The sequence below is a fragment of the Sesamum indicum genome, linkage group LG3 (genome assembly GCF_026168435.1).
Source record: "Sesamum indicum cultivar Baizhima isolate 11 linkage group LG3, ASM2616843v1, whole genome shotgun sequence".
NCBI classification, from domain to species: domain Eukaryota; kingdom Viridiplantae; phylum Streptophyta; class Magnoliopsida; order Lamiales; family Pedaliaceae; genus Sesamum; species Sesamum indicum.
The window spans coordinates 27,325,369-27,339,222 of NC_142659.1; the positions used below are offsets into that span (position 1 = coordinate 27,325,369).

The 13,854-nt window shown below is 36.5% G+C and overlaps 2 protein-coding genes across 11 annotated transcripts; one reads left to right on the top strand and one right to left on the bottom strand.

The window, feature by feature from the left end:
• Positions 1-2,332: 2,332 nt before the first annotated feature.
• On the bottom strand, positions 2,333-7,655 carry LOC105158945 (uncharacterized). Of its 9 annotated transcripts, XM_088879250.1 has the most exons (4): positions 6,159-7,642; positions 5,889-6,065; positions 5,514-5,602; positions 2,333-2,746 (listed from the first exon to the last, which is right to left on the bottom strand). In XM_088879250.1, exons 1-2 carry the CDS (start codon positions 7,114-7,116, stop codon positions 6,007-6,009), a joined length of 1,017 nt encoding a protein of 338 aa, XP_088735376.1. In that variant the 5' UTR covers positions 7,117-7,642; the 3' UTR covers positions 2,333-2,746; positions 5,514-5,602; positions 5,889-6,006. The 9 variants fall into 9 exon arrangements, with proteins under 9 accessions (XP_088735376.1, XP_088735378.1, XP_088735377.1 ...); XM_088879252.1 differs by lacking the exon at positions 5,889-6,065 and having other exon boundaries at positions 2,333-2,733; positions 6,197-7,655; XM_088879251.1 differs by lacking the exon at positions 5,889-6,065 and having other exon boundaries at positions 6,197-7,650.
• An 887-nt stretch (positions 7,656-8,542) lies between these two features.
• Positions 8,543-12,435, top strand: LOC105158946 (Pseudouridine synthase family protein). 2 transcript variants are annotated; one of them, XM_011075869.3, is made up of 9 exons: positions 8,543-9,035; positions 9,561-9,632; positions 9,788-9,946; positions 10,321-10,368; positions 10,467-10,547; positions 10,652-10,768; positions 10,913-11,014; positions 11,093-11,251; positions 11,715-12,435. In XM_011075869.3, the coding sequence occupies exons 1-9, from the start codon at positions 8,727-8,729 to the stop codon at positions 12,093-12,095; spliced, it is 1,428 nt and encodes a 475-aa protein (XP_011074171.2). In that variant the 5' UTR covers positions 8,543-8,726; the 3' UTR covers positions 12,096-12,435. The 2 variants fall into 2 exon arrangements, with proteins under 2 accessions (XP_011074171.2, XP_020547844.2); XM_020692185.2 differs by having other exon boundaries at positions 8,896-9,035; positions 9,768-9,946.
• Positions 12,436-13,854: the final 1,419 nt, after the last annotated feature.

A 13,854-nucleotide genomic window follows, 5' to 3' on the forward strand; every position in this document is an offset into this window, starting at 1 on the left:
TTTTAGTCCAATTTTACTTTCATTGGGCTTTTGTGAGCCCATGGGTCTCTTATTTTGAATCAAAGACACTTCTTTATATGGTACCATATTAGCTATATACAAATGAATGCCCAAAGAAGTATTGGTAGCTATGATCTATGAATATCAACTCCATATGGTATGTTATTGGACAATTTATAACTATGGACAAAAGAAGGCATGAAAAGTGTTAGAGAAAGTTGTCCGTAGTAAGTGAATAATCAGTCAACAAGAATTTGAGTAAAATTCGAGGAGTAAAAAATTATAGAAACATGTGTAAGATAATAACATCCACATACCAAAATTCATATTTATCATAGAAGATAATAACATCCACATGTGCTTGCACTAGATAAAATTTAATATTTAATTATAATTAATTATCATTATTAAAAATAAATAGTCATTGAGCACGGACACACAATGATTATTACTCTTAGTTTTTGCAAGTGTGGCTAAAATATTTGTCATTGTTAAAAATCATGACAAAAACAATTCTCATGGTGGATAATCTAAATTTTTGCATTGTTTTTTATTTAACCATATTAATAATAATTATTTACTATGATTTTTCAATCTATAGCCGATAAAATTATTGCCAATAGTAAATTTTGTTTATTATTCCAATTCTCTATAGAGGTTTGGACTTCATTGGTGTATCAAAGCATCTGCAACTATCCTCTTCCTCTCAACTATTTTAGTGCTAAAAGGACTCTATATTTTACATTTATCACTCTTCCCTGGAAATCCAAGTATGCATGTAAGTACGCATTTATATATAACATAAGAATCATACGAAAGTTTCCAAATACACGAGCTTATCATTAATTCATGAAAAAAGTAGTGTATCATTCGTTTGATCCGAAAGTAACGTATGATCTTTTCTGATTTCTATCTCACCATCTGTAAGAATACAGGGAAAAGAGGAAGGAACATAAGAAAGAAAGTTACAACAATCTCGAATCAGTAAGCAAAATAGTGCGTCGTTGCTGTCGCATATTTTGCTGCTCCATCTCGCCAATCTCCCCTCACAAAATCAGCCAGTGCTACGACTTTCGTTAGTCATAAGCGACATCGCTTAGCCCGGTTTTTTACCTCCACACTGCATGAAGAAAAGCAATACTTGGTATTTTAGATAGAGCACATGTATATGTAACTTTCTCGTAAATAATTCAGGAAAACAAAAAAAAAAAACGCTATGAATCAACGAGTGTTAGTGGTGGCTGATTGAGCAACGTTTTATCGTTGTTCTTCAGCTGAAGAGCGGTAACGCATGTCGAGTTTTCCTGTGCAAATATGATTGAATGAGGGGGAAGGGACGGATGATCGTTACCAGTGAGGATAGGCAAGAACACAAGCAACATGAAGACCTCTTCTTCTTGGCCGGATTGCGGGTGCGTTCCTCTAACATGTGGGCGTTCTCCGGTGGGGGGACACGGTAGATTTGATCTTTCGGTATCTGAACGACGTATGTCCTTGACTGAAAAGTGGGCTTTGGTGATTGGGGCAGGGGCTGATCATTTTCTGTGGTGGTGGAGGTGGCAGCATCTGTTGTTATGTCCGGTAGGCTGCTGGTTTCATGGAAAAGAGAGCGATGGGTTTCATCCTTTTCATCAGATTGAGATTTCCCCGGCTCCTCCATGGGGGAGTGGAGGAACGGAGATGAAAAGGGATGATGGCATGGTTAAGGCAAATGTTGGAACGGACAGATTTGCTGTAAGAGAAAAATTCGGCCTAGGTTAGTAACTTAGATTTGTTGGGCTTTTTTTTTTTTTTTTTTGAAGAGAACTTAGATTTGTTAGTGTCCTCACATTTGTGTATTGATGGTGCGTTGAGTAAACCGTTGATGGGTGAGTGATGAGAGATTGAGCATGCAGACAGGGTGACAACATTAGGATGTAATAAACCAACACTGTTGCAATCTCTCCCTCTCTCTCTTACACACACAGAGACACATTACATTTTGTAAATAGATTTTCTCTCGTCATTTCATTCTGGGAACCGCTTAACTTGCAGAACTCATGACCCAGAAAAACTATTGTCCATCATACAATGAAAACCAAACAAATTAGTCTGATCGTAGTAATGACCAAACAAACCATGCAGTAGACATGGCATTTGAACAAGGTAAATCCACCAGTATATGCGAAAACAGTAATCACTTCAAAACTTCGTCCTACTCAATCATCACCACTTACAATCCATTTAGCAAAACAAGATCAGGAAAGGAAGCCTCCTACCGTCGTGTTAATCGCCAGTGACTCAAAAATCTTGTCTTGCCAATAAGAAAATAAATACCAGTCACATCTTGTGATTCAAGAAATAAATTCCAATTGAATCATGAAGGCCAATCAAATCACGCTACCTCATCAAGTAACTATGGCAAAGTCATCCACTCTACAACTATAAATAGGGTAATTTTCCTAACAAGTGAAGATACAACCATTACAATCGAACCCATTTGACAGATGAAACACAAACCATTTCTGTACAGGAGCTAAAAGCAACAAATCACTAAAGCTCTCAATTGAGTATAGCAAAACGATCACAGTTCCTCTCAAGTTCATGGCCTTTTGACTTAACCTACTCAAACAAACAAGCAGTAAATTGGACTTATATATCAGCAAATTCAATACTACAAATCTTGCTCTGCCCATTTGTCATCAATCAACAAGGCCGTTCAGTTAGCAATGGGGATATTGAAAAGAGCATCATCTGCAACAGAAATCTGCATTGGTCAAAAGGAGCACAAACTTGACATGGTTAAACCAGTGGCAGCATCTACTTCAGTACAAAAGTTTTTAAACAGAACTACCCTACACAGAGACAGAAAAGGTGAGTGTTGCAATAGATAAATCATTTCATGTTATACAAGAACATCCATTTTCTTTAACGATGATTGAACTTCTCTAGCATTCCATATTCTTTTAGCCTTGGCCATTTCTTTATTACTGTTGTAACTCTTGTTTTAGGATTTGTGCAAGTTGCTCTTAACTGTGCTTTGCATGTATGACTTACTATCAGCATTTCAGAGTGAATCATTTCACAGAGATACAACACTACATAAAAAGGGGGCAAAATGATAACAAATATTGACAACCATAAGAAGGTTAACAATGAACATATGGATGGGTCTGGGGCGGGTCTGCCAGGACCCGAGACCTGCCCAGCCTGCTAATAAGTAATATTTTCATTAAGTATGATCACATTAGATGTAGGTAATTGAATATAGTTTCCAATCAAAAATCAATTGTATAAATACAAATTAATAATACAATCAACTAAATTTTTATTTTTTTTCAATAAGTAATATCATTGTAGATGCAGATAATTTAATATAGTTTCCGATTTAAAATGAATTGTATAATACAAACAATATATTCAACTTTTTTTTTCAATAAGTAATATCTTTTCCAATGTAGGAAAATACAAACAATACATTCAATTAATTTTTTATTTTCAATAAGTAACATCATTTTAGATGTAGGTAATTTAACATACTTTTCGATCTAAATTGAATTATATAATACAATACATTCATCTAATTTTTTAATAAGTAATATCATTTTACATTTAGGTACTTTAATATAGTTTTTTATCTAAAATGAATTATATAATACAAAGAATAAATTATTACATTCACCTAATTTTTTATTTTTTTCAAAAGGTAGTATCATTTTAAATTTAGGTACTTTAACATCGCTTTTTTAATATAAAATTTTTATTTTTTTAATTTCTTAGATAGAGTTGGATATATGCAAAATTGAATAAGAATTTACATTCAATACTACAATTTCCTAATAACTAGTATTACATATGCGTATATAAATATAAAAATTTATTAAAAAAATCTAGCGCGCTGGGGTTGGGCGGGTCCAGGATAAAACCGGAGAATCGCCCCGTCGTCGGCTGGGTTTTGATTTGTTGGACTTGGACTTGCCCGAACCCGACAAAAGGTGTACCAAACCCACCCCAACCGAAGTGGGTTCGGGGCAGGGCCCCAGCCCGTTGCATCCATACATGAACATAGCTGCAGTGATCATTATACTTAACATGCTTTAGGCCAAGCAATTACTAACCAAATAAAATTGATTCTTCCTCTATATTTATGTGTGCAATCTTACCCCACCGCACTTCACATGGATATCTTCTTAGTAACCATACATTCAACAGAATTTTTAAGGGTAATTACATGTACACCCCTTAATCTATGCCCTGTTTACACAAACCACGCCTATTTTTTAGATAATTACACATACACCTACCAAAATATCATTATCATTTACGCAAACCACCCCTTACTATTTTGAAAAATTACACACACATCCTAAAAGTATTAGTATCATTACACAAACTACCCCTATTTTTTGGCTGAGGGGTGGTTTCTCCAATTATGCAAAAGACAGGGGTGATTTGTGTAAATAGACCACACGTTAGGGGGTTTATTCAACAAAGATACAGTTCACACACACACACACACACACACCCCTATTTTTGTGTGTTTTATATTCAGAGGCGGATAATGGATAACAGCTCGGACACACCAAGTTGATTGTTCACAAAGCTTTGTGTAGACTTTGTCTTGCCAGTGTTGGTTTATGTGGCGGTAGTTGCTCTTGTGGTAAAACCACAATAAAAGCATCACACTTAGACTAGTGTACGGTTTGAAGATTTTGGTTCTATCACTGCCATCAGCAATAGATTTTAGCATAGCTGCAGGTGCTCAGTCCAAACAATTAATATCAGAGCCCCAAAGGTCACAGTTTCAGTTCTTATGAGGAGCAATTGTTGGAGAGAGGACCATTGGCCTTTGTTTCAACAATTGCTCCAACAGCAAAGCTGCAGTTGAAATAGGGCTCTTAGGCTGCTGTATCTAAAGATTTGAGTTACACCAAAACCATTAGATATATAGCCTATGGCACAGTGGTATTTGTTTGCGCGATAGCAATCAACCTCAACCTAGGTATTTCTATACGAAAAAGAAAGATCACTTTTATCATGAAAAATGTGTCAAAATGCTATCTAAGGACTTGATGTTTTAGGTTTTCTATCTTTTCCAATGTGGAGGTTTTAGGTAATTTCTTTCCAATATGGAGGTTAGACATGCTCTAATTTTGGTTAGTCTTTTAACTAAGTGCAGTAATGAAAAAAAGTCCTAAAGCTTTACAAACCTACCTACTAATATTTTACAAAAGTCTCTGGCAAATGATTCATGTTCTTAAGTTCAGCCTACAAATTTTCTGGGAATTGAATCGGCAATCTTTCCATCACATTTTCTTTCATGTCTTCTAGAACAAGTTGTAAAATATTGATTTGGTTCATGTCAACTTTCTCTATCAACTACCAGGAATATTAGGCACAATACACAAATATTATGGTGTCCGCCAGTTGTGCATTTTACAGCTATATCTGAATATCCTACTGTAAACATTTTCCATCACTAAGTCCATAATGATAAAAGAAAGATGCAAAAGATAACTAAGTGTAGTCCTTACATTTTTTATGGCTGCTTTTCAGATTCTATAAAGACAGCATCTTACTGGTTCCAACTTTGACATATTCTGAATGTGGCCATTTCTGCTGACTGAACCACACAAGACAATGAAGATTAAAGAAGTTTTCATATTAAAAGAAATGAGTTTCAGCACCATCCATCCCTGGTCGAGAAGGGATATAAAAAGTTTAGTTCCAAAGCAAAACTAATACTTATAGCTAGTTACTCAAATAAGCTATAATTCTTGGCTGAAAAACATGCTTCGAAAGGATAACATAAATCAGTCAACGAGGCTGACGAAAAAACTCATTGGTCGAAACATCCTTTAATATTAATACCAGATAGAGACAAGGAAAATGTAAATAAGAGGAAGTACCCTTCATAAACTTAGTTTCCACCTGAAGCCACAAAATTAACCCACGGCCAGCAGGAGTTAGTGATCCCGAGTTGATTTACTAATGACTCAATTATAGTTCTTTCAGAGGATGGTACAACTACACCCGTCTTTTGCCACTAAGCCCACCTTTTGCCATATAAACCTCACCAACTTCATCTGAGTAGGGATGGACAAATTTCTCAAAGAAGTTCTTGTCTGTCATTTTGAAAAGGGTTGGAAAACCAGGCCAGTTTGTTATCAAATTCTTACCTTCCAAAATCTCTAACACTTGAAAACGTGGCTTATACCTCTTCTCGATGCTGCGAGTAACTGCTGTTGGGTTGTTGACAATACATGACAGATCATACTTCCCAGTGGCAAGAACCACCTCTTTTACATTCTTAATCTTCTCTTCTGATGTGGCAAACACCTGAGGTTGTGTCCTAAAGACTCTCAATATGTCATCTTCCGAAAACCCCAAATCCCGAAATGTCTTCTTCTTGAGTTCTAAAGTCTCATTGCTCAACGAACTAACTATCCGAACAGCATGAATAAACATTTTGGAACTCCTATCGGCCCCCAGTCGATCAGCCTTTTCAACAAGAGTTTTCATGGTTTTCGGATTCTGCAGGATAAACCTAGGAAAATAATGCATAACCCATTTGATTTTCTTCATGGGTATCCCACAACTATGCAAGAGTTTGATATTAGGTACCAAAGAGCTGTCTAAATCATTTTTCAAATACCAACCAGAAATCTTCAAAAACTTAGCCACTTCAGCTGTGGATCCCAATAAACCTCTCAACACAGTCAATGAGGGGATGAATCTCTTGTTTGCGCTAGAATGTAGAACTGACGGTTCTTTCAAGATGATATCGACAATATCATTGGCCGAGAAGCCAAACTCTTGGAAAATCTTGATTTTGGGCTTGACAATCTTCTCAAGGTTGACGGAGAGCAACTGTGGCCAGGATTTCAAGATTTTCTCCATTTGGGACGCTGAAAAGCCACTCTCTTTGAGGAATGACAATATCAAACTAGATTTTGTCGGGTTTTTCAGACTGGTTAAAGCAGAGGCAAACCGTGAAGCTGCGTTAGGGTGGAAAACAGTAGGTGTGGTTGGAGGTTGCTTTCCCTTAGAAGTAGAGAAAAAAACACGAGACTTGCATAGAAAAGAAGAGTTCTGCGGAAACAAATAGATCAATCCTCTGCGAATATGTATCGACATCTTGATTAAAACGAACCTTCTTTAGTAATCCGAATGAAATATATTCAAGAACCGAAAATTACTCGCTTGCCAAAAGGTAGCGCCGCAAAGAAAAATTGCGAGCAAGCCCACCCGGTTAATGCAATGTGAAGAGTCGACAAACGAAATACAAATACAAAGGCAATGTCTTAGTCGAAGAGTCTTTCTCAGCTGCTTTTCACCTCAAATCTGATTTGAAACTGCGACGAATTGCGGGAAATTGCTTAAACAGCAAAGGGTATAGGGTTCTTCACAGTTCGGAGCTGGAACTTGGAATCATGATAATATAGGTTCGTGCTCCTTCTCTCCCTCTCTCTCTCTCAGAAACAAGGGAAGCCCTGTCTTGATTTTCCTTAATAATAAAGAAAAAATCACATCTATATTCATATTTTCCACCCCTACATTACATATATCTGCATTTTGGCCCCAAGGCGGTCTCAATTGAACATTTTGCTTAAAAACCTCTTTCTCAACTCATTTTTCTTATTCTCCTCCTTTTAACTTTCCAAAAATCAAGTAAAGGTTTTCTTTTTTTTTAACTAATTATTGTGGCACACTGTTCCTACATAAAAATAATTTTTAAATATATTACAAATAAAAATAAGATATATAAATAATATATTACATTAAAAAAGAAAGAAGAGAATAACATTGAAAATTTAAATTCACAAAAATTATTAAAAATGTGTTATTAAATGTTATTTGTGAGCGTGAAGTGTCTTCTTTTTATATTAGTATAGCAAGCAAAATGTTAATTTTTTTAATTAACTATTGTGACACACTATTTCTGTGTACAAATAATTTTCCACACTTTTAAATATATTATAAATAAAAGCAAAATATATAACCAAAATATTACATTAAAAAATTAAAAAACATAAAAAAAATTAATTTATAAATTAATATAAACTCTGAAAAGTAGAATAAATTAGATATCTCATTAGTTAAAGGATATTTTTTATTTTACAAAAATCAGTGGTGCAACATTATTAATCATTGTTTGTAAACGTGAAGGGTCTTTTTAATTTCAGTATACATATTGATAATGGTAAAAAAATTGGCATGAAAGTACATCAGAAACAAAGTGTTGAACACAACTGGTATTTCTCAAAATAAATTCTTTGATTCTCTAATTCTTTGAAATTATTTGTTCAATGAAAATAAGGAAAAGAGGATTTAAAAATTAATATTTTAATTTCAATATTATTTCAAAAATATTGGATATATGAGAAAAACTTAAAAAAACATAATTGTGATGACTTTTTTTTCCCAAAAAGTAAAAAGAAAAGAGAGGAACTTTTTTTTTAAAAAAAAAAAGAAAAATTATTTGTTGGGGCAGGCGAAGAATATATTCATAATTTGGTGGGGCGAAAGTGAAATTCTGCCTTTCTATAGAGACATAAAAGTTAAAACGAAGGGGGGAAGCGAGAAACTGTAATATCAGAGTAGGAGCATACAAGGGCGAAGGTGCCTTCTCACTCGATTACGGTTAGAAGCCTGTAAGGTGTTTGATTGAATTACCAAGTGTATCGGGTTTTAGAATCAGAGCACACGGTAACTGTACCAGTGGATTCAAGCTCGAATTCAAATTTATGCGGAAGAAGTTCCTCAATCAGGCAGTCTTATCGGCGGTTCGGCGTAACTCGAAGTCAAAGATCCGGCCGCCGCCACCGGCTTCGTCCCCGGACGTAATTCGGGTGACGAACAATATAGCTCATTTGGGGCGCCCCAAAGAGGGTCCAAAACCTCGGCAGCTGCTATCTTTGCCCCCATTCCCCGGCCACTCTTTGCCCGGGAGGAAATCAACCTCGGCTGAGCATGTAACTGCCATTAGCTGGCTCAAGTATTACTTTGATGACATCCCTCCTCCACTCATTCAGAGCCATTTCAATAAAGGCCTCGTCAGTGTCCAATCTTTTCATTTTCTTTTGCTGCTTCGTTAATTTTATCTTTCGTTATTTGTTTCCTTTTATTTTTTATTTTTTTGTAAAGTTACTCTCTTCAATGTTTGGCTTGCTTTTTAACTTCTTTTTTTTGTTTGCCACGATGGTGTATTCATGTAAGACTAGTTTAAATTGTCGAAAGTCACACAATTGCTACTGAATTTTGGTAGTGGGACTACGTGTATGTAGTAGGATCAAGAAGGAGAATGCCTCTAGTTATTGTATTTGCCTTCTTCCTGGATGTGCTCTCCCCATGATGCACTAATGTGAAATAGTTTAGAAAGTTTGGTATAGAAAATATCAAAAAATGCAGGCATAAAGTTGCAAGTTGGTAGAGCTTGCAGCTTTTCCACAAGTTTGCACTCTAATCTTCTCGTCATAGTTAGTTAGTAGCATCCCTTATGTTATTACCTAGCTAGATGGCAGAAGTGTTCTCTTAAATTGTGAAGAACATGGAGTTTATAACTTATCGGTATTAAACAGGTGCAGATGGAATCTCTTGATTCTAGAGGCCCATCAGGATGTCGCCAAGGACAAACAGATTCCATGAGGAAGGTAAAAATGCTTTTATCAGAGACTATGTAACTAAACAATTATTGGAAGAGACAAAGCTTGGACATTTGATCTCTTCTATTTGTTCTTCTGTTGAGTTCAAACACATGCTAAATATTCGAATTACCTCTTTTATAGTCGGAACAGTTAATGTGCAGCTTAAACATAGTGACGTCATGGAGGTGGGTGCCAGAGTTTATGTACCAGTATCTGTTGCTGAATGTAAAATTTCCAAGAGGTTTGATGTTATACCGAGTGGAACACTGTACCCAAATGCTGATGAGATTGAGTACTTGCGGAGACTTGTCAAGTACAAGGCAAGGCCTTTTTTTTTTTTTGGTGGTAATGTTGAAATTTTGAATGCATCTGTTGTTACAATAACTTCTATGGGTTAGACTCAGCATGTAAGTGCAGTCCGGTGGATATTGATGCATTCATGCATATCTATTGGTCACATATCTCCCCCCTCAGAAATGGGAAAACATAAAATGGCTGTCAATGTCTACCCCATCCAGTGCTGTTAGATATTTTCAGCTTCTCCAATGCATATATTCCAGGTTATAAAGTCCTAAAAAGACAGATTCCATGTTATAGAGGATGCCACATGGTCAAATTATGATTATCTATCTAGCTTGTATTGTTACTATGCTGATTGTGCTCATAATTAATTATTGTATTGTTGCAATTTCAGGACTCTGCTATACTAGTGTTAAATAAACCTCCTAAACTGCCTGTAAAGGTTAGCATCAGTGACATTCTAAATCATCTGTCTCTGCAGATGGTTTTTGTGGATGTTCTTTTGCCGTTTGAGTGCCTAATGACTAGCATGTAAAATAGGGTAATCTGTCAGTTCACAACAGCATGGACGCCTTGGCAGCAGCAGCATTAACATATGATTACGATGAGGGTCCAAAGTTGGTTAGTTTCTGTTTACTAGGGCACTGTCCTATTCTCATTTAATTTGCATAAATACATTGTTAACCCGTTGAACCTTTGTGAAATTCTGTCAACTGCTCTTTTAGGTGCATCGTCTTGACAGAGAGAGTAGTGGCCTTCTGCTAATGGGAAGATCAAGAGAAAGCATTTCCTATCTTCAGTGGTTGTTCAATGACGGGAGGAAGGCAGAATCTTTGTCTAAGGTAATTAAGCAAATCATGTAATAAGTGGGTTGCTGGTTCTTTACCAGACCATCATTTATGGTGTTGCTTGGATCATTACAGTGCTACTGGTCTTTGCAAACCTTGATTTTACCCTTTTCTTTTTTTCTTTCTTTGGTTGTCAAGGATTGGAATGACGCTTGTGAGGCCATGTACCAAAGGTATTGGGCATTGGTAATAGGCTTGCCCAAGCAAAAAGAAGGCTTAATTTGCGCCCCACTCACAAAGGTCTTCTTCCAAAACTTAATAATAGCTTCGGGAAATTGTGTTTATGACATGAAAATCACCTGATGATGTTCATTACAGGTTCTTCTTAATGACGGCAAAACAGAAAGGGTTGTTCTAGCTCACAATTCATGCCTAGAAGCTGCACAAGAGGCAATTACTGAATATCGTGTGCTTGGCCCGACAATCAATGGATGTTCATGGATTGAATTGCGTCCACATACAAGGCGCAAACACCAGGTTCATGGATGTCAATAATGTTTCATCTGTTGGAATACATGCTAATTAGACTGAGGTCAACAACTTCAATATTCAAGAATAGCATAATGTAAATATTTAATCTATTTTCCAGCCACACGGACTATGTGTTATTTTATAGAAGGAACTGCTCTTACTATATCCGGGATTGCCTGTAGTAGTGACCTTAATCATGACATAATATGAAATTCACAACTTGGATTAATGCAAATTGTTTATTCTGAACAGGATATTTTGGGGTATCTACAGCTAATCTTATATATGTAGATTTTTTTGCTTTAGAGCAGCATAAAGCTGGTAGGATGTGTAAAAGAAAACTACTTGACAAGAAGTCCTCTTATCTAATTGAGGATGGATAATTTGCTGTCTTTTCACTAAATCTTTATATGCCTCTTCTATGAAATGATTTGGAGCTTATTCAATCTATTGCTTGGCTTCGTTGCAGCTTCGAGTTCATTGTGCTGAAGCTCTTGGTACTCCAATAGTGGGTGACTACAAATATGGCTGGTTCGTTCATAAAAGATGGAAGCAAATGCCAAGAGTGGATTTCGAGCCAACAACTGGAGAGCCTTACAAATTGCGGAGGCCTGAGGGTTTGGATGTTCAAAAAGGTAGTGTCTTATCAAAAGTTCCCCTTTTGCATTTGCATTGCAGGGAGATGGTATTGCCAAACATCGCAAAGTTTATTGAGCTCCACAAGCAACAGTTAGGAGGCTATCGTGTAAATCCCGAGCATGATTTGAAACCAGATGTCCTCCGTTTTGTCGCTCCAATGCCTTCTCACATGAAAATTAGTTGGAATCTCATGTCCTCGTACTTGGTATGAGAACCAGTGCAGTTTGTCTTGACCATGCATGAGGTTCTCATACATTCAGCTCCACCAAGAACCGATCTGGTAAGAGTGACCTCGGCCTTCACGTTTCTGATCTGCTTTTTTTTATTCAAGTTAATGAACTTGGTCCTCTAAAATTTGGGTGGTTCTGATTGATCACCTGAAGTAGACAATATATTCATAACAAGAAGTGAATGCCTCACTCTGTTGTGAGCTAAGTGGAAATGTACTTTCAGACATGTAAATCTACTTGATCAAATTCAATTGTCTGATCTACAAATTCTTTTGGATATGAACTATGGGATTCAGCATCAAAGACTTCATTTAGTAAAAATCAGAAGGCTCTAGTTTCTGTCCTGACTAAAGACTTTGCACTGACAGAATTTCATGTTTCCTTCATGGCCTCAACCAGTGACATTGAGACCTAGTGAGAGGTAAAGAGAGATGAAACTCTCTCAGGCCAAAAACACTATGATGATTTCTCCTTGCAAGAAATCAGGCAACTCTCTGGCCATTTTCCAAGAATTTAGGTGGCTACAAAATGATCTAAGGGTCTAGAATCCGACATTTGAAACCAAGTAGGAAGCATAGAACAGGGGACTCCGACCAGTCTGCAAGAAATATTACAATCATTCATCAGCAGGAAAATTGCCACCACAGGAAACTCCAACCAGCATCCAAGAAATCCAACAATGAGTTTAGCAAATTAACGTCATTTATAGGAGTTGCATGGAACAGCATATGATTTTCATTTCTGAGACCAACCAGCCTTCCAAATTTCTAGAGTGTGTTTTTCACGCTAAAATTCAAAATCCACGGATCATTTGAGATTATCTCGGAAATGTCGTTGGCCGAAACGCCCAAGTCTTGGAAAATCTTGATTTTGGGCTTGATACTTTTCTCAAGATTTGCAGAGAGCAATGGAGGCCTAATTTCACCATTTTCTCCACTTGGGTTTTTGAAAAGCCGCTTTCTTTCAGGAACGAGAGTATTGAACCGGATTTTTCCGGGTTTCTCAGGCGGGTTACCACAGAGCAACTTGTGAAGCCGCTTCAGGAGAGAAATTGTGTATGTGCAGCAAGAAAAAGTAAACAGGAGAGTCGAATACAGGTTGTGTTTCCCCTGATGTGGAGAAAGGAAGCTGAGAAAGCGAGAAAACAACATGATGGGGTTCGCACAGAGACGAAGAATTCTTAAAAGACAAACGGGTGAGATTTTGGCGAACAAGTGCAGTAATCATGATACTGGGAAACAAGAAGAATTACAACCTGAATACGGCAAGCTCGCTTGTATGCCAGCGTCCTAGAGCCAAAATCAAGTCCAAGAATTGCCCTCACATGCTTTTTTAACATATAAAATAAATATCAATAACATACATTCTACTAAAGTAAAGAAAAACACGTAAGTACATCTACATAAAAAAAAAGAACCAAAAAAACACATAAGTACATATGACTCAACTAGTCAAGTGTACAAATCGAGCTCTAATATCACTTGAAAAAATCGATACAAGTCGAGGATGATGTAAAATGAGCAACGAAAATAATAAATAAGATATTAAAATGGGATTATGTTCCACGCCAACTAGGCTATTTATTTAGTTGCACACCAACTAGTTGATACAAGTCAAAAGGTAGATACCTCTTTGAGAGTAATGGAGTGTTCTAGTTTTAAAAGGTCTCATCCAACAATAGTTTTTTACTTTGTACACACAAGAACAAAGATATGTTCTCTCTAGCAAGTTCACACAAAA

Bases quoted from the DNA above. Each gene is read 5' to 3' on its own strand.
- LOC105158945 (XM_088879246.1), bottom strand. From the start codon at position 7,116: ATGTCGATACATATTCGCAGAGGATTGATCTATTTGTTTCCGCAGAAC.
- LOC105158946 (XM_011075869.3), top strand. From the start codon at position 8,727: ATGCGGAAGAAGTTCCTCAATCAGGCAGTCTTATCGGCGGTTCGGCGT. The intron at 9,947-10,320 runs GCAAGGCCTTTT...TTGCAATTTCAG, and splicing joins GGAGACTTGTCAAGTACAAG to GACTCTGCTATACTAGTGTT. The intron at 10,548-10,651 runs GTTAGTTTCTGT...CTGCTCTTTTAG, and splicing joins ACGATGAGGGTCCAAAGTTG to GTGCATCGTCTTGACAGAGA.